Source organism: Oncorhynchus gorbuscha, linkage group LG17, assembly GCF_021184085.1.
Source record: "Oncorhynchus gorbuscha isolate QuinsamMale2020 ecotype Even-year linkage group LG17, OgorEven_v1.0, whole genome shotgun sequence".
Lineage (NCBI taxonomy): Eukaryota > Metazoa > Chordata > Actinopteri > Salmoniformes > Salmonidae > Oncorhynchus > Oncorhynchus gorbuscha.
This window is the reverse complement of record NC_060189.1, coordinates 33,603,242-33,627,163: the sequence shown is the minus strand read 5'-3', so window position 1 is coordinate 33,627,163 and position 23,922 is coordinate 33,603,242. Positions and strand designations below refer to the sequence as shown.

General features: G+C 43.7%; 2 protein-coding genes across 13 annotated transcripts in view; both read left to right on the top strand.

Moving 5' to 3' along the window:
* Window positions 1–17,604, top strand: part of LOC124001465 (apoptosis-stimulating of p53 protein 1-like) — a 44,226-nt gene extending 26,622 nt beyond the window's left edge. For 8 of the 12 annotated variants that reach the window (XM_046308233.1, XM_046308225.1, XM_046308231.1 and 5 more), the window contains 14 exons: window positions 1,803–1,904; window positions 6,265–6,439; window positions 6,874–7,070; window positions 7,726–7,890; window positions 8,799–8,991; window positions 9,372–9,500; window positions 12,577–12,659; window positions 13,002–13,431; window positions 13,673–14,442; window positions 14,704–14,841; window positions 15,091–15,224; window positions 15,399–15,565; window positions 15,848–16,047; window positions 16,257–17,604. In XM_046308233.1, the coding sequence (XP_046164189.1) occupies window positions 1,803–1,904; window positions 6,265–6,439; window positions 6,874–7,070; window positions 7,726–7,890; window positions 8,799–8,991; window positions 9,372–9,500; window positions 12,577–12,659; window positions 13,002–13,431; window positions 13,673–14,442; window positions 14,704–14,841; window positions 15,091–15,224; window positions 15,399–15,565; window positions 15,848–16,047; window positions 16,257–16,298 (2,925 nt within the window). In that variant the 3' untranslated portion in view covers window positions 16,299–17,604. The remainder of the gene's footprint in view (window positions 1–1,802; window positions 1,905–6,264; window positions 6,440–6,873; window positions 7,071–7,725; window positions 7,891–8,798; window positions 8,992–9,371; window positions 9,501–12,576; window positions 12,660–13,001; window positions 13,432–13,672; window positions 14,443–14,703; window positions 14,842–15,090; window positions 15,225–15,398; window positions 15,566–15,847; window positions 16,048–16,256) is intronic. The other 4 variants (XM_046308228.1, XM_046308227.1, XM_046308226.1 and 1 more) reach the window with 4 other exon arrangements.
* A 190-nt stretch (window positions 17,605–17,794) lies between these two features.
* On the top strand, window positions 17,795–20,652 carry sdsl (serine dehydratase-like). Its single transcript, XM_046308237.1, has 7 exons — window positions 17,795–18,241; window positions 18,665–18,704; window positions 18,785–18,924; window positions 19,062–19,150; window positions 19,436–19,663; window positions 19,775–19,905; window positions 20,112–20,652. The coding sequence occupies exons 1-7, from the start codon at window positions 18,089–18,091 to the stop codon at window positions 20,303–20,305; spliced, it is 975 nt and encodes a 324-aa protein (XP_046164193.1). The 5' UTR covers window positions 17,795–18,088; the 3' UTR covers window positions 20,306–20,652.
* Window positions 20,653–23,922: the final 3,270 nt, after the last annotated feature.

The window sequence follows — 23,922 nt, the reverse complement described above, 5'->3', positions numbered from 1 at the left end:
ATTCTGATCCTGCACAGGGACGCTGTTTCCTAATATCAGCAGTTATGTCAATGTTGATGTGAAGGAAATGCACTGTTAGAGTTTTTTGTCCATTTCCCTTAAATTGCATTATAGACCCCTTTTCTCCTGCTGTTTTTGAACTTACAATGACAGACTAGTTAAGACAGACAGCAGTAGTTTTCAAAGTTCAACATTTGTTTGTAGCTATGTTGTATGAAGCTTCTCTACAGTTCTGTTGAAATGCAAACAAGCCTGCTTCAGTTGTCTTTTAAAACCTCACTTGACATAACTTGGTGCCTCTCTAGAATGAGGACAATTCTGCCCTTAGGCCTAATCAATGGATTCCACTGGTCCAAAATGTTCAGTGTAGTACTCATTCTATCCTTCTGACAATGGATGACCCAATGTTCCACTGTTGAATTGTTACTGGTGACTTGAAATGTTGCATATTTAAGCCCCTCAGGGGAGAGGAAGTCATGTATTCCAGGAAATCTTGATGTGACAGGCGACACTTGACATGTCCATTGACTGAGGCATGAATGAATCGACCACTCAGAGGCACCTCTCATTGTTCCACCACACACACACACACACACACACACACACACACACACACACACACACACACACACACACACACACACACACACACACACACACACACACACACACACACACACACACACACACACACACACACACACACACACACACACACACACACACACACACACACACACACACACACACACGCAGAGGAATGACCCTATTTCCCTCGTGGCTTCTATTGTCCAAAGGCGAACAGCAAGCCTTCCTGTTTTCACTAGCTCACAGATGCTGCCTTGGCACCACAAGCTAAAGCACCAGACGCCTGTTCAAGGTTGCTGTAATGTATTTCCCTTTGAACATCATGGTTTCAACTTTAGCCGTAATGGGAATGGATTGGAATGGTCCAGTGACCTCACTAAGCTGTGCTTTGTAGACTTCCTGTTCACTAGCCCTTTTCTCAAGATACAAAACCACAAATTCTTCACCTCAAAAGGATAGACTCGAGATCAAGCACCTGAGGGAGATAATGAGTTGACTGTGAAAGCAGGACTTAATGTGTGTGTTTTATAAAAAGTGTGTGTGAGAGAGAGACAGCATTGTGTTTGTTAATCAGTGACTATACACAAAACTATACACAATTGCAGGACATGACAGGACTACACGCTTCCTGTTTAGGCAATCCAGGCATTTCCTAGTGGTCCAGTGATGATGGCTGGTGTGTGTGAGCGCCATGTGACTGCAGTGTGTGTGCACTGAGAAATGCATTTAAACAAAATATATATATTGTTTTTGACAGCTGTGTGCTGCACACATCCTGCACACAGCATCACGGGTCAGCATCAAACCTTTTAATATCATGACCATAATGTTTGATATTCAAATTTGTATGATATTCTGTTTGATATGCATTTTGTATATCACAAAGCTAATGTAACTTCACATCAGAGAGGAGAGTTATGTGTTTTTTGACGTTATGGAGAATACTCTTACATAAGACAGTGAGATGAGACCTGTTGTCTCCATGTTTGACGTTGTTATATCTAGGTCCACTGCTGCCTACACCAGTCTCTGTAACTCTACAGCATAATGTTTCATCATCTGATGCAGCCAGTGTTTTCATGTCAATATGTGTGTGTGAGGATGTGCTTTGTTTGTTGTTTGAGAGGGCCCACATTTTGAGCTTGTTCTTTCTCCCGGTTTGTCTGATGTGTGTGCGTACGTGTGTGTGTGTTTGCACGTGCGTGTGTGTGTAGGTGGGAAACCCTAGCGTGGAGCTGTCTCTGTCGGAGCTGCAGGAGATGGCCACACGTCAACAGCAACAGATCGAGGCCCAACAGCAGATGCTGGTTGCCAAGGTACTAGGACACAGACACTGCTGATCACATAGTCAATGATATATATATATATATATATATATATATATATATATATAAACAAAAAACATAATATACAGTACCAGTCAAAAGTTTGGATACACCTACTCATTCAAGGGTTTTCCTAATTAAAAAAAAATGTTCTACATTGTAGAATAATAGTGAAGACATCAAAACTATGAAATAACACATATCTAATCACATATGTAGTCATTTTATATTTGAGATTCTTCAAAGTAGCCACCCTTTGCCTTGATGTCAACCAGCTCTCAACCAGCTTCGTGAGGTAGTCACCTGGAATGCATTTCAATTAACAGGTGTGCCTTGTTGAAAGATAATTTGTGGAATTTCATTCCTTCTTAATGCGTTTGAGACAATCAGTTGTGACAAGATAGGGGTAGTATACAGATAGCCCTATTTGGTAAAAGACCAAGTCCATATTATGCCAAGAACAGCTCAAATAAGCAAAGCGAAATGACAGGCCATCATTATTTTAAGATGGCCAGTCAATCCGGAAAACTATCTAGCGCTATGATGAAACTGGCTCTCTTGAGGACTGCCACAGCAAAGGAAGACCCAGAGTTACCTCTGAAGCAGAGGATAAGTTCATTCGAGTTACCAGCCTCAGATTGCAGCCCAAATAAATGCTTCACAGAGTTCTAGGAACAGACACTTCTCAACATCAACTGTTCAGAGGAGACCGCGTGAATCAGGCCATCATGGTCGATTTGCTGCAAAGAAACTACTACTAAAGGACACCAATAAGAAGAAGAGACTTGCTTGGGCCAAGAAACACTAGCAATGGACATTATTTATTTTAGAATCATTCTAAAATAAATAATATATTTGGATTTGTTTAACACTTTTTTAGTTACTACATGATTCCATATGTGTTATTTCATTTTAGTCTACAATGTGGAAAATAGTAAAAATAAAGAAAAACCCTTGAATGGAGTTTGTCCAAACTTTTGACTGGTACTGTAAATATATATATATTGTTGTTGTTGAACTTTTACTCCTTTTTCTCCCCAATTTTGTAATTTTCAATTGGTAGTTACAGTCTTGTCCCATCGCTGCAACTCCCGTAACAAATTATTGTCCCACTAAGCGCAAAGGTGTAGGTCAAGAGCCATGAGTCCTCCGGAACACGCCCCTGTCTAGCCGCACTGATTCTTGACACACTAATTGCTTATCCCGGAAGCCAGCCACACCAATGTGTTGGAGGAAACACCTTACAACTGGCAACCAAAGTCAGCTTTCAGGCGCCCGTCCCCCCACAATGAGTCGCTAGAGCACGATGGGACAAGGACATCCCAGCCGGCCAAACCCTCCCTTAACCCGGACGACGCTGGGCCAATTGTGTGCTGCTTCATGGGTCTCCCGGTCATGGCCGGCTTTGACACAGCCTGGGATCGAACCCGGGGCAGTAATGACGCCTCAAGCACTGCAATGCCTTAGACCACTGCTCCACACTTGACCTCACATTTAGAAAACCGACTGGTGTCTATAGCTTTGGTCTCTGAGATGCCTGGCAATTTCTGTTATGTTGAGTGGTTGTGTTGGTTTAGCTTGGTTTGTGTCCATTACAGAACACCACAGCAAAACGCTTCAAAGCTTTTCGCATTGGACAAGTCCGGGTAGTCCCCCTTACTTCAGTCCCTTTTTCTTCCATTTGGTGGCTACTGAACATCAACCTGGTGCCATTTGAGTGTGTCCAGAGTGTAAATCATTCTGCTTGGTCACAGACAGTTGTTCTGGTTTGGCTCAGGTTTCAGTCCCTCCCTCTCTCTGCTGTGGGCTCCAGTCAGTCAACATGTGGGTCAGAGAGCAGATCTATATGTTATAGAGCTATACATAGATCCTCAGTTTACAAATGTCACCAGGGATCCATCTGATATGGCACCCTATCTCCTCAATAGCAATGGTATTCAAACTTTTTCAGCCAGAATTTCTGGGTACACCATTTTGTTCACAATCATTTCTTGTGACCCTACCCCAAATATAATGACACAATCTTAAAATCGGTGCATTTCGATTTTTATATCCACAAATAACCTTCAATTCATTCCATTTTTAAAAATCTCTTATAAAAATTAAAATAAACCAATAAATACATTTACTCAATATGTCATGAGATGTCATAAGGTGAATGCACCAATTTGTAAGTCGCTCTGGATAAGAGCGTCTGCTAAATGACTTAAATGTAAATGTAAATGTAACATTTTATTTTTCAAAATATCGTTCTCAGAAGTACAATGGTCAGGAAAAACTCTTCACCAACTCATCCCACCATAAATGCTGTTTGTGCTGAGCAACCAACTCTATTAAGACATGACAGCAGGTAACATGTTTGTATATTGTCCCATACAATAATCTGTACTCCACATTTTTTGTTCCTAAAAAATAAAATAAATAAGTTGGCGACCCCGACTTTGAGGCCTGTTTTACTGTGGTCTCAGACAGAGGGACATGCTATCAGGGGAAATAGATACCTGCACACTGTCAAAGGGTTTGGATGAAGATCCAAAACAGGTGCATCTGTTTACATGGAGGATACATTAACATGCAAACATGAGTGCTAAAAGGTCAGAGAGGCAGTGAGTGTGTGTTACCTGCTTGCCTGTCATGTCTTTATAGTGTTGGTTGCTCATCACAAACAGCATTTGTGGTGGGATGCGTTGGGGAAGAGTTTTTCCTGACCATTGTACTTCTGCTTATGCTTGATTTTTGATTGGTTGGGATATAGTTCACACATGGTCTGTTGTTGATCTGGTCACATGTACTGTGGTCAGCTTGTTGTGGTCTCTGTGGTCATTTAAACACATCAAGCAGTTCCTAGATCATCTTGTGTGTGATGTTGTGTGGCAGTCACTAGCTAGGTACAGGGTTATGGTTACTAAGGTCAGTATGGTCATTGTGTGAGGTGGCAGCATGCATCGCCAGGGACAACGAGCAGGGACAACAACAGGAAGGGAATAGATGTCCGGCAGGAAATGAGGTGAGCGGTGAGCAGCCAGCTGCTGGGCTGTCTCAAGGAGAGGAGAGGATGGAGAGGAACCGAGAGGGTTTAACAGTTAAGGGTTTACCCTATTTTACCACATGCGACATACTGGAAACTCAAATTTAGCACCAGGAAAGCATTTACCTGAGACATCAGGGGACAACTTGTCATGTATTCTTTAGTATTTTATTGATAATCACATTTCCTGTTTAGATCCGATTGTGGATTAGGTTTTAACTGGTGTATCTCAGTCTGAAGGTAAATATGTCTGTTTATGTTTTATTAGGGGGCTGAGGAAACACTGGATGTTTCAATGTTGTCTATCCTATAAGCAGCTATGATGCCTTTTTATGTGTTGATGATTAGGGTAATACTGGTGATGCAGTTGACTACTAGAGGTTTAAAGAAGCTTCTATGACTTTGTAAGCTACGTACATACACGTGTCAGTATGGGAATGTTTTATTTGTTCACTGTATTAACACTGTGTATTAATGTGTGTGATTAGCTGTGATTTTGGGTGTTTGCATAGAGTGGGTTACCGCTCTCATTTTGTCCTTCTATTGAACAGTGGATTGTGTTTAGTCAACACTCCCTGCCCAGTTCTCTCTCTCTCTCGCTCTCTCTTTCTGTGTCAGAACCTGCATTGTGTTTGCTCATTCTAGAGCAGACCTGAAAATTCTTTAGTCAGCACCACATAGCCTTGCAATCCCTTGTACTCACTACCTCATTCGCTCTCATTCACATACTGATTTGTTTTTCACTCATTCACTCACTCCACCACTGGTATGATTTGTTTTTGTTATTTAGATTATCTATGTATGTCATTTGCAAGGCTGGTATTTTTTGTATTGGAGAAAACGTGTGTTGGCAGCAAAGCCCTTTAAATGTTTTGCTAAGAGAAAAATGGTTTGTGTATTCTCTCTTCTCTGCAAATCTGTGTGTTTAGGTCCACTAAGTAAGCTGAATTCGATTACATTTGCTGTGTGTCTCTTGCTCCCTCTTTTCTCAATACTTTTTATTACTTTCTTTCTCTTTTCCACTCTCTTTTTCCTTTACCATCTCCTTCCTTTTCGTCCTTTGTTCCTTTCAGCTCTCTTCTGTGAGAACGGAGGTGTGTGTGGCTGTGTAGTGTGTGTGTGAAAAGTTGTTTCTAAAAGCAGGTCGTTGTTATGTGCCTGTGTTCAAATATGTGTGTCTGCGTCAGTGTGTGTAATTGAATCTGTGTCTGAATGAAGTGGAGGAATGCTTGCACTACATTTTACCTCCCCACATCTGTAACTCATTGTTCCCCTCTGTCCCTCCTTCAACTCTCCCCTCCCCTCCCCCCCCCCTCCCCTCAGGAGCAGCGTTTGAGGTACCTGAAGCAGCAGGACCACACACAGGGCCAGACAGCGTCAGAGGCTGAGAAGCTGCAGAGGTTGAAGGAGCGAGTGGAGAGTCAGGAGGCCAAACTAAAGAAGATCCGCGCCATGAGGGGCCAGGTGGACTACAGCAAGCTCATCAATGGCAACCTGTGTAAGCAATGCTCCAATACACACACACTTGCGCGTGTGTAACACACTCCCTGTTAACGTGGTGAAAGTAGAATCTGGGCTCCGTTCAGCTGTCCATGATGTCATCTCTTTCCATAGTTCTGTCAGTGAGCCTGGAATCTGACCCTCCCTATGTTGTGGTCTGGAACTGGGTGTGTCTGGGTGTTGACAGGAGTTCTCTGAATGTTTTAACGTCTCCATGGTCATACTGTAGCAGGGTCTTGTTCTGTATAACGTCCAAGGCTGCACCCTGCCTGCCACACACTGATAATGATACACTATACTCACTCTTCTCTCACACAGCATCAGACTTGAAGCATATGTTTTGATTTCTCCATAACACACGCACATATACACACACATAATACATAGTTACTGATATTAGTGTATTGCGTCCCCTGTCCTCTACCCATGCAGCGGCTGAGATTCAGCATGTGAGTGGGCTGTTCCAGGAGAAGCAGGCAGAGCTGCAGTCAGCTGTGGTGAAGGTGGACCAGCTCACCCAGCAGCTGGAGGACCTAAGGAGGGGACGTCTCAACGGCCTGCAGCCCCTAGGAGGACCTCTCACTGGCACCGCCGCCCTGGAGCTACGCAAACTTTACCAGGAGCTACAGGTACATTTCCTGAAGAAAATGTGTGCTTGCTTCAGCCATTTAAAATGATATTTTCAGTTGTACTGCAAGTACTGTACAGAAGTAAACATCTCATCACAATACCACTAGATTATGATGAAACAGAGTCATGCTGAGAGATCAGTTTAATGTGACACGTGTTTTTACGTAATACAGCAAGAAATGACACTATATAAAGTAATGACACTTCAGATTCAAATTTTCAGGGGGATGTTACATCATCCAGCTCTAGATCAGATGAAGGAGAGGAGATTAGAGTCAGATTTACATTTTCATTCTGAAGGACATTTGCAGCTTTTGTCTCTTCATCCCTCATCCTGCCAGAGCCTGGTTAAACAGAGACAGGACAGGATGCCCACTGGCGTGACTCTGCCATGCCACCAACGCGCACACACGTCCACTCGTGCACACACACACACACGCACGCACGCACGCACGCACACACACACACACGCACGCACACACACACACACACACACACACACACACACACACACACACACACACACACACACACACACACACACACACACACACACACACACACACACACAGGAATGACCCTATTTCCCATCCATCTGACCCATGGTGTGACTCACAGCCATGCCGTTCCCTGTTCCCTCTGTGTCTCTGTCAGGTGCGTAACAAGTTGAACACGGAGCAGAGCGGCAGGCTGCAGCAGAACAAGGAGCTGCTGAATAAGCGCAACACAGAGGTGACCATGATGGACAAGCGCATCTGGGACCTCCGCGAGCGCCTGCACAAGAAAAAAGCTGAGGCACGTCAAAAAGAGAACAACCCTGTAAGACCAGGAAGGAACTCTCACAAGCTCACCAGAGATACTCAATCTATCTCAATACCTTTGTGCTCCCAGAGATACTCAATATATGTCAATACCTTTGTGTTTCTAGAGATACTCAATATATGTCAATACCTTTGTGTTTCCAGAGATCTTCAATCTATCTCAATACTCAATACCTTTGTGTTCCTAGAGATCTCAATACATTTGTGTTTCTAGAGATACTCAATATATCTCAATACCTTTGTGTTTCCAGAGATATTCAATCTATCTCAATACTCAATACCTTTGTGTTCCTAGAGATCTCAATACCTTTGTGTTCCTAGAGATCTCAATACCTTTGTGTTCCTAGAGATCTCAATACCTTTGTGTTCCTAGAGATCTCAATACCTTTGTGTTCCCAGAGATCTCAATACCTTTGTGTTCCCAGGGATACTCAATCTATCTCAATACTCAATACCTTTGTGTTCTCAGAGATACTCAATCTATCTCAATACTCAATACCTTTGTGTTCCTACAGATACTCAATCTATCTCAATACTCAATACCTTTGTGTTCTCAGACATACTCAATCTATCTCAATACTCAATAACTTTCTGTTCCCACTCACTCTTACACTCAGACCATCAGCGCATATGCAGTAGCATAGCACGCCTACATACTGCACTGCACAGTGCCTAGTGAAAGTACTCACAGTTTTCACATTTTGATGCCTTTAAACAAGTTTTAAATGTGCAAATGTAAGCCAACAAGATGCTAAGAATTTCACTCGGCACTGTTTATACATTCAGTATTTAGGTCATTGGCTTCACTTTCTGTCTCTTTGAAATTCTCTGTAATCTACAGCAGATCATTGTGATTTTAAGTATAGCTGACATTGTATTTCCCGTCTCTCTCTCTCCACTCCACAGCTTAACAGGATAAATGGGCCTCCCTCCCCCCAGTCTACCCCCAGCAGCTCAGGGCGCGTGGCCGCTGTGTGTCCCTATATCCAGGTCCCCGTCCCAGGCAGACAGGAGGGAGGCTACGCTCTGCCCCCAGACCCCTTAAAACCACAGTCTGTCCCTGGGACTGGCCCCATCAACCATGGCCGCTCTAAATCAGGTCAGTCCCTGCTCCACACTCTGCAGCTTTACCTACGTTATCACTCTCAAACTACCGTTTGTCAGACTGTATCTGTCTATTTGGGACACCTTGGTTGATCTTATCTTGACAGTCATGAGATTGGTAAGGAGGAGGTGGTGGAGGATTTTAGTTCAGAGTGGTAGCAGCACGTAACACCTCTGAGCAGATATTTCAAATCTAAACTCGTCCTATTGTTGTGTTATCTGGCTCAGCTTTCTCTAACTTCCTTTCCTCTATTCTCCCATGTCTGTCTGTGGACCTCTTCTTCTCCTTCCCTTACTCGTATCGTCTTTTTCCTGCTGTTGTTGTCATCGTTATTGTTGTTGTTGTGACCACGGTGTGTGGCGGTCTCGGCTCAGCAGAGGAGGAGGGGTGCGGTGTGAGGAAGCCCTCCGGCCAATGGAAGGTCTCAGATTTAGACATCATAGTGGACCCCGTGGAGCTGAGAGAGGGGTCCCGGTCCCCCTCAGGGGCCCACGGTGCCAACAGTGAGTCGGCAGCCAGGGACCAGGGCAGCAGAAGGAGAGGGGCTTCAGTAGCATAACTCGATATCAACAACAGTGATTAAACATGAATTCTGATAGTTATGTACACGACCGGTCAAAGGTTTTAGAACACCTACTCATTCAAGGGTTTTTCTTTATTTGGACTATTTTCTAGATTGTAGAATAATAGTGAAGACATCAAAATGATGAAATAATACATGTGGAATCATGTAGTAAACAAAAAAGTGTTAAACAAATATATTTTATATTCAAATAGCCATCCTTTGCCTTGATGACAGCTTTGCACACTCTTGGCATTTTCTCAACCCACTTCAACTGGAATGCTTTTCCAACAGTCCCGAAGGAGTTCCCACATATGCTGAGCACTTGTTGGTTGCTTTTCCTTCCCTCTGCAGTCCGACTCATCCCAAACTATCTCAATTTGATTGAGGTCGGGGGATTGTGGAGGCCAGGTCATCTGATGCAGCACTCCATCACTCTCCTTCTTGGTAAAATAGCCCTTACACAGCCTGGAGGTGTGTTGGATCATTGTCCTGTTGCCCAAACCAGATGGGATGGCGTGTTCAGAATGCTGTGGTAGCCATGCTGGTTATGTGAGCCTTGAGTTCTAAATAAATCACAGACCGTGTCACCAGCAAAGCACCCCACACCATAACACCTCCTCCTCCATACTTTACGGTTGTAAACTCATGCGGAGGTCATCCGTTCACCCACACCGTGTCTCACAAAGACACGGCGGTCTTTGTGAGACTCCAAAAAATCTCCAATTTGGACTCCAGACCAAAGGACAAGTTTCCGTTGGCCCAAGCAAGTCTCTTCTAATTATTGGTGTCCTTTAGTAGTAGTTTCTTTGCAGCAATTCGACCACGAAGGCCTGATTCACACAGTCTCCTCTGAACAGTTGCTGGTTACTTGAACTCTGTGAAGCATTTATTTGGGCTGCAATTTCTGAGGCTGGTAACTTTAATGAACTTATCCTCTGCAGCAGAGGTAACTCTGGGTCTTCCTTTCCTGTGGCGGACCTCATGAGAGCCAGTTTCATCATAGCGCTTGATGGTTTTTGCGACTGCAGTTGAAGAAACTTTAAAAGTTCTTGAAATGTTCCGTATTGACTGACCTTCATGTCTTAAAGTAATGATGGACTGTTGTTACTCTTTGCTTATTTGAGCTGTTCTTGTCATAATATGGACTTGGACGTTTACCAAATAGGGCTGTTTTCTGTATACCATCCTACCTTGTCACAACACAACTGACTGGCTCAAACGCATTAAGAAGGAAAGAAATTCCACAAATGTACTTTTAACAAGGCACGCCTGTTAATTGAAATGCATTCCAGGTGACTACCTCATGAAGCTGGTTGAGAGAATGCCAAGTGTGTGCAAAGCTGTTATCAAGGCAAAGGGTGGCTATTTGAAGAATCTCAAATATAAAATATATTTAGATTTGTTTAACACTTTTTGGGTTACTACCTGATTCCATATGTATTATTTCATTGTTTTGATGTCTTCACTATTATTCTACAATGTAGAAAATAGTAAAATTAAAGAAAAACCCTTGAAGAGTAGGTGTTCTAAAACTTTTGACCGGTAGTGTACATGCATGTATATAGTTATAACATCTACCTAAAACTAATGCCACAGCCTTGCCTTCCCTCCTTACATAAAATATGTAGCTACAGGTTGAATCATTATGTAACTATTGTGTTCATCTTCTGTAGGCCTACTATGAGGTCCCATTCATTTCTCGCCTAGAAAATCAATTCATTTATATTGGAATTGAATGTTATTGTGTGAATATTTGTAGCCAAAAATACCACGGTCAGTCTAAATGACCTCGATTGAATAATGGGAAATGGATAGGCTACATGGTTTATTTGTATGGACAAAAATAGATCTATGACGTTCGAGAAGGGGTTACTGATGCATAGTTGTCCACCTCTATGAATGTACAATTCAAACGGGACTCATGTAGAGAGAGGCATGATGTGTCCTCTTTGATGGACTTGTGTTGCGTCAGAAATGGCACCCTATTCCCTATATTGTCCACTTTATTTTACCCGAGCTCTATGTGGGCCCTGGTCAAAACTAGTGCTCTAATATAGGGAATAGCATGCCATTTCAGGCTCAGCCTTAGATGATGTAGCGCCTCTAGTGCTCACCTTTAATAGGACCGGGCAGTTGTAATGTTTGAAAGGGAGAGTAGCAGTGGCTTTGCTGGCACAGACACTGCAACAGGTTTAATAGGAAGCCTGGCAGACAGACAGACAGGATGCAGGGACTAGTTTACCTCCAGACAGACTATGTCTCCAGGAGAGCTGAGCGAGAGAAGAGAGGGAGAGGGAGTGAGAGAGAGATCCTCTTGGAGTGATAGACATTCTCTAATCCCTTTAACCTGATCTAAACCGGATCAGAAATGGGGACTAAAATACACACAGCACATACTCCTTGTTATTAGAACTGACACTGTGTCCCTCAGGTCAGTCTGTCCTGCAATATAGGTATGGAGGTCACCCTGTTCCTGTACTGTGCCAGTCTGTATGAGACTAATCTCTAGTGGACAGATGACATAAACGGTACGGGAGATCTGTCATGATACAATGGGATGCGCGGGATAACGAGCAGCATTAGTTCCCGGTGCTGTGGGCAAATTGTGATTTCGCAGGTGTTAGCATTTTTCCTATCCTCTTCTCTTAACACATATGGGCCCAGAACTTAATCGAGCATCTGACCAACTGCGCAAGACTTTAGTTCTGGGTTAACCGAGATTAGTATGAGACACAAGGCAAAGAGAGCAACGTGATCTAGAAATGGAAACGTATTAGCCTCAGGTACTAGTTCTTCAAATACAGTGTTGTGTGTGTGTGTAACTGTACTTTCAGTTGCTCATTTAGACTACGTCAACATTCTATCGATCACTTCTCAAGACAACTAGAATACCACAGCCCATCTTCCCCAACCTTTATACTGATACACAGACTACCGGGTCCTGCTCTTTCCCCTCCCCTCTTTTACCTCTTGCCTTTCTCACTCAATCCCTCTCTTCTCTACCCCTCCTGTAGCCAATGATGCAGTGTGGCCCACCATGAGTAAAAGTGTCTCCTCACGCCAACCTTCAGATTGGAGGAAAACCAGCCCAGACCAGGTGAGATCCCTACTTCATCTCCCACTACTACGGTCATTGAGACCCTCTCAATAGTCTAAAGTAGCTTCCTGTCATCATCTCCTCTCCTTCACCTGCACTGTTATTCTATAACTAACCATGAAAAGCAAATTCCTAGTAGGCATTCTCCACCATTTTGCTTTCACAGACCCTGTTTTTTCAGATCAATAAGGACGAAGGAGAGGACACAAGTAGAGAATCCACTTTAAACTATTGAGACGCAGCCATTCACTTTTTGCTCTTTCGCACATTCCTTGGACTCTCTCCTTCCTACTGTCCTACATGGACGTCTATCTAACTGGTTCACTCTATTTCCTTCCACAGAGCCTTGACTCCAGTAAGCTACCAGGAGGATCCGTGTCCAAACCACCACCCATCTATGGCACTTACCCTGCACCTACTGGTCACCCGTCTATAGTCTGCTCTACCAGCTCCCTGCCCAGGTCTGCCCCTGCCACCTTAGCCTGGCAGCGCTCAGCTCCAACCCCTGCACCTCCTGGTTCCTCCTCCCAGCAGATCCAGCAGCGTATCTCTGTCCCCCCCAGCCCCACACCCCAGCCGGGCCAGGGAGAGAGGCCTGACCCCCCGTTGGCAGTGGCTGTGAGGCCCTATGTCCCAGACAGGTCCTCCTCCAGGCCTCAGTCCCCCAGGAAGGGCCCAGCCACCATGAACTCCTCCTCCATCTACCACATGTACCTGCAGCAGCCTGCAGCCAAGAGCTACACACTAGGAGGCAGATCTGCTGTCAAAGCAGGTAAACCCCTCAATAGATTAACATGATATTTTGTAAAGAGTCAGTCAGACCTGGGTTCTAATAGTATTTGATTTCCTTCAAATAATGAATCTGCACTTGATTGAGCTTGTCTGGCACAGTAGGACCAATGTAATAGTCCCAAAAGTGCAAACCCATTTGAATCCAGATAACGCTTGACTTTCCTGTTGGGCCTCAATCGGTATGGTCCTATAATAATGTCTTTATCTCCTTTTGTTTGTAGTGTATGGGAAACCAGTGCTTCCCTCCAGCACCTCTCCCTCCCCTGTGCCCTTCCAACACGGGGCACTGTCCCCAGGAGGAGGCCTGGGGGGTGGAGAGGACATGGTGGACAGGGAAGGAGACACCACAGAGGGTAGACTCCTACCCCCTCCCAGTGTGGAGAACATCCCGCGCCCCCTGAGCCCTACCAAGCTGACCCCCGTGGCCCACTCCCCGCTGCGTTACCAGAGCGATGCCGACCTGGAGGTCCTGCGCCGGCGGTTGACCAACGCGCCGCGCCCGCTGAAGAAACGCAGCTCCATCACAGAGCCAGAGGGTCCCACCGGACCCAACATCCAGAAGCTCCTGTACCAGCGCTTCAACACCCTGGCCGGAGGCATGGAGGGCAGCAACAACACTCCGTTCTACCAGCCTGTCTTCATGGGTGGTGTCCTGGGATGTCCTGACATGGACAACATCAACACTGCTAATGGGAACCTGATGGAGACAGCCTCCCTTGTGGTCACTGCAGCAGAGGGTCCCAATTCAGACCATCGCCTGTCCCCTTCCTCTGACTCCAATGAAAATCAGCAGCAGAGGACCCCCCTACCCAGTGAGGCCATTCCCTGCTTGCCCATCCCCCAGCCCAGCAAGGAAGACAACAACAACAACAACCAGCCTGGTCCTACCACCACCAGCACCACCTCCACTTCAAGGCCCATCCCTGAGGCCTCGTCCCCCCAGCAGAAAGACACCTCTCCACGGACTGTCACACCCCCGGCACTGCCTAAGGTAAACCTGCGGAGCTACAGGTCCACAATGTAACAATATGCTTCCTTTTTGTAAGTCATAATTCATAGGGTCCAGAGTTTCTCCTGGTCAGGTCACACGGTAAGCAAAAACTCCATGAAAAAAATAAAGTGATGACTGTAACTCTGACTTATGTTAAGAGTTGCCATCGGAGTTGCAGACTTCACTTTCTTCACAGGAAAAACTCTCTGCCTTAGTCATGACATTAGGTAGAGAGTAACTCCCCTTCCTCTGTCTCAGCAGATCAAGAGGACTAACCTGAAGAAGCCTGAGTCAGAGCGGACAGGCCACGGGCTGCGGGTCAAGTTCAACCCCCTGGCCCTGCTACTGGACGCCTCTCTGGAGGGAGAGTTTGACCTGGTGCAAAGGATCATCTATGAGGTAATCATACGCTCTTCAATTCAAACTATTATCCCAGAAGATAAATGAACTGTGTTGATTCTTCTCATTTTACATACCATAATAGACTGTCAGCATGTGAGGGATTTCAAACTGACATCTAAATCATCTACCTTTAAACATTTTAACAGCTTTTTGTGACAACTGTTGATGTAAAAAAAAAAGTACTTATCATGATTATTTAATTGAATAATGAAATAAATGTGACTGATTGACCCTTTCACCATGCAGGTTGAGAATCCCAGCACAGCCAATGACGAGGGCATCACCCCCCTGCACAACGCTGTATGTGCTGGACATCACCACATCGTCAAGTTCCTGCTCGACTTTGGGGTCAACGTCAACGCTGCTGACAGCGATGGATGGTGAGGACATATACACTGTATAAACCCTGCTGTGACCATTTCTCTTTTACCTTCCTCTTTCACTTGATATTTTCTATTTCTTTCACCTTAGCTTTGCTCACTAGTATTTAAAATGGTCAAGACTACACAATGTCTCCATGAACGTCTCTCCTTTTGTGTCCGTCATATATCCAGGACCCCACTACACTGTGCAGCCTCCTGTAACAGTGTACATCTCTGTAAGATGCTGGTGGAGTCAGGGGCGGCCATCTTTGCCACCACCATAAGTGACGTGGAGACAGCGGCTGATAAGTGTGAGGAGATGGAGGATGGATACACACAGTGTTCCCAGTTCCTCTACGGTGAGTGGGGTTCTATAGAGAGACATATGGCTCCTGAACACAAACAACCCATAGCCCCTACACCCTACACACTAGGAACTTGTGCTGGGATATGTACAATTGGATAGGTATAAGCAATATGGTGAAAGCTCCACCTAACCTATCTGAAGGCTAGGTGAAGTTGCAACGTTATTGTTTAGCCAGGGTTTTCTAGACAGGGCCATGGTTTTGTGTCAGAAAGGTTCAATAGTTTTTCCATGTGAACTGTGAAGTGACCCTCTTCCCCTCTATCCGCCCCCCCAGGGGTGCAGGAGAAGCTGGGTGTGATGAATAAAGGGTCAGTGTACGGGCTGTGGGACTACGAGGCCCAGAGCTCAGACGAGCTGTCCTTCCACGAGGGAGACGCCATTACCACTCTGAGCCGCAGGGACGACGCTGAGACAGAATGGTGGTGGGCCAGACTACATGACAAGGAGGGATACGTGCCACGCAACCTGCTAGGGGTAAGGCCAGCCACCACGATGGATATAACTATGGTCTAAATCACCAGGGTGTTAATATGAATCCCCAATTAAATGTTAGTTGAAATTGATTAGGAGCTTTAACCCAATGACAGAAGTGGCATCTCAAAATATTTGATAATAAATCCTATGCCTGTATAAGCTGAATATTCCTTAATATGAACAATAATGTTTTCTTCTTCTTCTTACAGTTGTATCCAAGGATCAAGCCTAGACAACGTTCTCTGGCATAGAGAAGATGACGCACGTTGCTGAGAAGATAGTGCACGTTGTTGTGCTGGGACTGGGCTCAAGAGCTGGAGCTGACTAGACTTGCAGACAGTAGCAGCGCCTGGACAGTGCCCTCTCTCTGTGTCAGTTTGTGCCACCCCAGAACAAAGGACAAGGGCCAGGGCATGGATAGAGTGGCCTATATCTGGACAGACAGACAGAGAGAGACAGACAGACGGACGGACGGACAGACAGGCTCGATATTGGTGGTCACTTACCAAGTAGGAAGAAGAGCCAGCATACACCATCCATAGATCCCTGTCTGCATTTAAGGTTTCGCTTTTCTCCCTGACTAAGCTGACTTTTTCTCATTGGTTCATGAAGCAATGAAGCACCATTTTTACTTATTTTTTTGCCACCACCCCTCATTCAGAGAATACTCTGGGACTTGGCTTCCCATTTCCCTCTCTCACTCAGTGTTTTTCTCCTGTGTGTCAGTCGAGTAAGGACTTGAATGTGATAATCTCAGAGAAGGGAGCAGAGGACAGGACAGAGGCAGTCATGGGTTAGTGAATGTGGGTTTGAACTAAGTGCTGTTAGATGAAGATGGACAGTTACCCAGCAAGGCAAATCTCCAGGGTTTCAGTGGAGGAAAGAAAGCGAGAGATAAGATAATGTTTTTACGAGATGAGAAATGGACATGATGAAATGTGACAGCAGGTGTTATTGAACGACTCTGAAGGCTGGTTAAAGCTACTGAAAGAGATGTGGAATGTTTAAAACAGTCATACAATATTGGTTTTATTTTTTTTGCGAACCAAAATGTGTTCGTTCTGAAGGAATGAAGGGAAGAGGTAGTGCTGGGATAGGAAAGTGAGAGGTGCAGTATTTTCTTATACAGATATAATAACTATGAAGCTAACGATGAGTGTGAATTGAAACTAAGCTCATCAAACACGCATAGGCCTACAGTATATAAATGCTTTATCACCCAAACAGGAGGTCTATAGTTAGGATCTCTCTTTGGCGTTTGTATTCATATTGAGTTCAATTTAGGCAGACGTTTCTACATTGTGCTATTTTCCCTATTTTTGTTGCAGGTTGGTTGTTGTCTATTTAATAGCCATCATGAAAATTGATACACAATTTCATCACTGAGTATAGCCTACCTGTTGACCGACGCTGGCTTGATATACTGGTTGTGTATTACAGTCAACTGTATGGATGGGTTATGTCACATACAAAACAAACACCAATCAATATGCTGCAAAAAAAATTAAATGTACACAATAAATAATTATTTCCCTTGAATGGGAGTAAAAAAAAAATGTAACATAGAATGTTGTATGTTGTTATAGTAATAACGTCTCACTATGCTATGCACAATGCTTGCTTACATTGGCTGCAGTTTTCATACAGTCTACCAAACAAGAGTTAATAACAGGGGGCGTGTTGATTAATTTATGATCTATCCCACCTCCTTTGAAAGCTAAACATTAACGGATAGATATGGCAGTTTATGCAAGGGTCAGGGATAAATCATGTACTGATTGTCGCAGCAAGCTATCTTGTCACAAAGTTGCACCGCCTACGACTACAAACGGAATATTGTTCTACAGCAGCCTACTTCTTGCCTATTATTGTCTTGTCATCCGCAACGGAATTGCAATTTTAGTTGACAACGGTACATTGAGTCTCTCTGTGGATTGGGCACATTGGCGAGAAAAGAAAACCTGGATTTGCACATACGCAATTTACGCACTGTCATTCAAGGGGACATCGAATACTTCCAACGTTGTTATCCTGAGCCCTCATGGCTAGCCCAAAAGCCTTTCACATAAATAGCCCGTTTTTGGAGAGCATAGACATGTCAAAACGGATGGGGACCGAAGTGTATTTAAAAATGGAAAGTTCCCAACCATCCGGTTCATTCAAAATCCGTGGTATCGGACACCTGTGCCAAAAGGTAGGCATGTTCAAAGGGTTGAAGTAAAATTATCGTAAATCCAATTTACATAACATCTAATGACAACCATACGTAGAATAGAGATTTAGTAACATTTCAAAGATTAGCCTATTGTTTTACGCAAGTTATCAGCCAACATACTGGAAACAAACAACCTCACACGCACAAACATTGAAATTCTGCTCATCATGGAAAATATCCGCCTTTATTATAAAGATTTTGTTTCAGGTTTATTTAGTACTGCTCAAACACTTGTGCGATCACACCTCCTAGTGTTGACCAGATACATTTTTATTTAATGCTTCATTGAGTTCATGATGATAAGAACAGAGCAACGTTTCAATATATAAATAACACTTTCCCAGTTTGAATTAAAAAAATACACATCTGATCAATGGCATTATACTTTTTTTTAATTTCTAGATTGCAGGACCAGAGTCCAAAGGAGTTGTTTGCTCTTCAGGTAGTAGACGATTTATAGAATAATATTTCCAAGTGATCCAAAAATTTCCCAATATGACAATATCTTTATGTTGTGTTCAGGTGGCAACGCTGGGATGGCCACAGCCTATGTGGCACGTAAACTAAACATTCCAGCAACTATCATTGTGCCTTCATCCTCTCCTGAGCTGATTAGGGAGAAGCTAAAGGACCAGGGAGCTACGGTCAGAGTAGTCGGCAAGGTAATCCCGCCAATTAGTGACCACCTCTCCTCTTTTCCAGCCTTATAACCAAAGACTGATTTACTTGTGGACTTTGTAGGCTACTCTGTTCCCCCAGGTGTTTGTTGCCATTTGTCTGTCTCATTTTTCCTGTTCAGGTGTGGGATGATGCCAATGATGAAGCCCTGCGTCTGACCCAGACTGATGGCCTGACCTATGTCCCACCCTTTGACCATCCTCTGCTCTGGTGAGAAGATACTCCAGTCACACCAACCTTAAATGAGCCTGTAAGGGGAATGACTTCTAGAATGACCGACTTAGATCACAAATAATGGTTCAGATTCTGTGAAATTAACACCATTCTTCTCATATTAGGAGTTGCTGTTGCCTTTTCTTTTGAATGGACATTTCCCCCACCCCTTTTCTTCTTGTTTGGCTCATTTTTCCCCCTTTCTATTTTGTGTAAAGTGTATGGTGACACATTTGTTTGGAAATTACACTTTAAATATGATTTGATTTGATTCTCCCCCAGGCAAGGCCATGCCAGTATTGTGAGAGAGATCAAGGCCTCTCTTCCATCCAAGCCTGGGGCTGTAGTTTTATCTGTGGGGGGAGGAGGGCTGCTCTGTGGGGTGGTGAAGGGCATGAAGGAAGTGGGCTGGGCCAGTGTGCCCATCATCTGCATGGAGACTGAGGGAGCAGACTGTTTTAACGCAGCAGTAAAGGCTGGCAGGATAGTCACCCTCCCTGACATCACTAGGTGAGAAGAGAACAGAGATTACACTGAGATATTAATTTAGCTTTATGTTATATTCAAATCTTTTCTACTCTATTCCATTGTATTGATCTGGCATGATGGTTGCATTGCCAGTGAGGCCAAGTGTCTGGGTTCGAAGACGGTGTGCAGCCAGGCCTTTGAGTACATTAAGGAGGGCAACATGAACATCATATCAGAGCTGGTCACTGACCAGCAGGCCTTGCAAGCAGTGGAGACCTTCCTGGGTGAGGTTATACCAGACACCGCTGTTGTCAGATGGCGCATTCTAGAATTGTCTTAAATGTTCAATACATCTCCATACATTACTCTGCTTTATTTGATATATAGTAATATATGATATAGTTATAGAAACGTAGCTACTGTTACAACTACAACTAAAACTATATGTGTGTGTGTGTGTGTGTGTGTGTGTGTGTGTGTGTCCTTCCAGACGAGGAGCGTGTGCTGGTGGAGCTGGCCTGTGGGGCTGCGTTAGCGGCTGTGTACTGTGGTGTCATCCATAGACTGCAGGGTGAGGGCCGGCTGCCTGTTCCCCTAGCAGGACCCCTAGTCATGATTGTCTGTGGAGGGAGCAGCATCAACCAGGCACAGCTGGAACATCTCAGGAAGGTCCTCAACAGATGAACACAGAACATGGAGCTCCTAGGCTGAGTCTCAAATGTCACTCTATTCTCTATATAGTTCACTACTTTTGACCAGGGCCTATAGCCTTGTCCCATAGTTTATCAAACAATAAAATATTTGGCTACAGCACATACAGTACGAGACTATTGGATTTCCACCAGCAGGTCATGGCTCCAGACTGTTTAAATGAAAGATTATGAGGACCGATACGTAATTGTTTTTTTATTGCAGCTCACCCTGTTGTATACATTTTCACAATGTTGACTAATGCCGCCTCTAATTTCCCTGCTTTGCAATCAGTGTCAGATTTGGAAAATCTCATAGAATAAAATCTGATATACAATTCAGTAGTGGTTATTATTTGTACATGTAATGCTTTGTTCAAATGCAGTTACTATTTGTTACCAGCAGGTGGTAGTCCTTGTTGAGAATTCCAACCAAAAGACCAGTGGACTTGGTAGGCTATATTAAGAAGACAACCGTTGTTGTCATTCTGTTTCTATCGGCTATAAGTATGTATTTTCTGGTATTCCATTATTTATTTGATATACATTAAGGCTACTATTTTGTTTAAGCTGACATGGTTGATGAGACAGTCTTAACCCAACATGGCTATGTTTAACAGACATCAGTAGAAGCCTTATAAAATCTATCATATAATAATCTAAAATAGTAATGAAAAGGCAGAGACAGGTTAAAGAAGGATTTTTAAATTTTTAAGCCTTGGGACAATTGAGACATAGATTGTGTGTGTGCCATACAGAGGGTGAATGGGCAAGACAAAATATTTCAGTGCCTTTGAACTGGGTATGGTAGTAGGTGCCAGGCGCACTGGTTTGAGTGTGTCAAAAACTGCAAAGCTACTGGGTTTTTCACGCTCAACAGTTTCCCGTGTGCACCAAGAATGGTCCACCATCCAAAGGGCATCCAGACAACTTGACACAACTGTGGGACACCATGTCTGTGAGTTAGACACCATCTCCCAAGCTACAGGGTCATAAGAAGCACCACAGAATGGAATAGCACCATTGCTTATGTGAGTTTATTGAATGTGACAGGTTTACCTCACACTTATGAAGCAGTTCACCAAGGCACTAGGTCAGTCATAGTTCTACCAGGCCTTTCCAGGAAGAGAGTTGATTTACAAATTTAAGTATGATTTCCCAGCATGACTATAACAATTCAAGATTATAGTAAAACGTTTAGTTTAAAAAAGTAAGAAAATAAAGTAAGGTGCTTTTCCTCTTTTTGGACACTGATATGTTGTAAATGACAGTCATTGAGATCCACTATGAAGATGTGATTAAGCTTTAATTTCTTTGAAATGCTTTTTAATGACTATTGTCATAGTCTATTATCCCTCCCCCAGGGGATGGAGTCTTAAAGGATAATCTGAGACCAGATCAGAGACATTAGAGGATTGATTCCCCACCTCCCTTAAGAGGACATCTTCCCTCATATTCGCTGAGGTTGTATCCCAAATTACACCCTATTCCCTATATAGTGTATTATTTTTATGGCCAAAAGTAGTGCACTATATAAAGAATAAGGTGCCACTTGAAAAGCAGCCTCAGCTATCAATGATGATGCCTTCCAGACAAGGAAAGTACAGGCTGGTACAATATTAGGTATAGACATTGGCATACTAACTTCTTTCATTACTGTAATGTAGTTAAAGGAAGTAACGCTGTAAGCAGTTTTCATTGAAAACTATCACACGTGTAGCCTTTTAAGTGAAAATACACAAATGTGTTAGTAATGTTTAGTGTGGATGAAATACATGTATGTTTGAGATATGAAAGATTTAAGAGCGGGAGCAAAGAGCTGCATAGTTTGCCTGTCTGCTAAAGAATGTTTCTTTGTTCTGTTCGCTAGGTCTATAATACAGTAGACTAGTTTATGGAAATAGTGTTGCAGTCCCAACTTTATTCATCCCAGTCATTTTTAAACAAAGCATGACATATTATCCATCATGTTCTTTGTGTGCAGGTAGGAGCGCCAAGCTCAGAGCCACCGATGGGGCGGGTACTGAACCGATCATTAATCCTCCATCAATCACAACCTTTGATGTTTAGATGTAAGTGTGTAGGCAAGGCTTGATGGTTTTTCCTTTGGTTTAAAACTATAAATCAAGTGCTGGAAATCAAAACTGTAAAATAAACATTTGTTTCACTTGCTCTATCTGCCTTCAGAAGAGCTCCTCGCTCTCACATTTCCACAGTGAAGTTGTAGAGGCCTTGTCTGGTTGGCTTTGCCTAACAGAGGTGGGCAGTCCTCCTAACAAATGTATTGGTATCAGGAGTTTAATCAAAAGATCACTATGAAGTCAACAAGTCTACATCTTTGGCCTTTAGGTGAGGCAAATGAAAGTGACCAAATCATCACAAATGACTCTGGTTGAGTTACAGTACAGCTAAGTCAGAGAGAGAACAGAACAGACCTGTGAAGAGAACAGAAAGAGAAAAAAATAAAGAAATCCAGGAATAAGTAGAGAACAGAGACAGGAACCTTAGTTTGAACTCTACAGTCATGCCTGCCCTGCCTGACAACAGAGACCAGTCAGTCTGTACAGGGTGCTTATCCCTGGAGCAGTTTTACTGTGCTGTACTGACTGTACACTACAGCTACATGCATCTATTAGCCCCTGAGCAGGGTACAATAAGCAGGCCCGGACAATTTAAATATTTACGCAATACTCCCAGGCCAACTTTTGGAAGTGCTACCCTTCGTACATAAAGCAGACCAACCAGCCCCTGACGTCACCCTATGCTTTATGCCTGCATGCCTCCCTCCCTTCACTGGCTCTGGCTCTTGGAAGGGTGAGCAGAACAGAACCTCGACCCCCCAAAAAAAAAAACAACTCCTGAACCAACACTTGCAGTTGAGCCATTTTTACATTCATCATCACTCCATCAAGGGAAATATCTATTCTTTATAAAAAAGATATCTACATACGCTACAGAACACCCACTTATTCAAGGGTTTTTCTTTATTTGTACTATTTTCTACATTGTGGAATAATGGTGAAGACATCTAAACTATGAATTAACACATATGGAATCATGTAGTAACCAAAAATATTTTTTTAACAAGTCAAAATATATTTTATATTTGAGATTCTTCAAACAGCCACCCTTTGCCTTGATGACAGCTTTGCACACGCTTGGCATTCTCACAACCAGCTTCACCTTGAATGCTTTTCCTACAGTCTTGAAAGAGTTCCCACATATGCTGAGCACTTGTTGGCTGCTTTTCCTTCACTCTGCGGTCCGACCATCTCAATCCCAAACCATCTCAATTTCGTTGAGGTTGGGGGATTGTGGAAGCCAGGTCATCTGATGCAGCACTCCATCACTCTCCTTTTTGGTAAAATAGCCCTTACACTGCCTGGAGGTGTGTTGGGTAATTGTCCTGTTGAAAAACAAATGACAGTCCCACTAAGTGCAAACCAGATGGAATGGCATATCTCTGCAGAATGCTGTGGTAGACATGCTGGTTAAGTGTGCCTTGAATTCTAAATAAATCACAGTCATTGTCAGCAGAAAAGCACCCCCACACCATAACACCTCCTCCTCCATGCTTTACGGTGGGAAATACACATGCGGAGATCATCCGTT

Coding starts and splice junctions, on each gene's coding strand:
- sdsl (XM_046308237.1), top strand. CDS start 18,089: ATGGCTAGCCCAAAAGCCTTTCACATAAATAGCCCGTTTTTGGAGAGC. Junction 18,242..18,664: donor TCGGACACCTGTGCCAAAAG/GTAGGCATGTTC, acceptor TTTAATTTCTAG/ATTGCAGGACCAGAGTCCAA. Junction 19,906..20,111: donor AGCAGTGGAGACCTTCCTGG/GTGAGGTTATAC, acceptor GTGTCCTTCCAG/ACGAGGAGCGTGTGCTGGTG.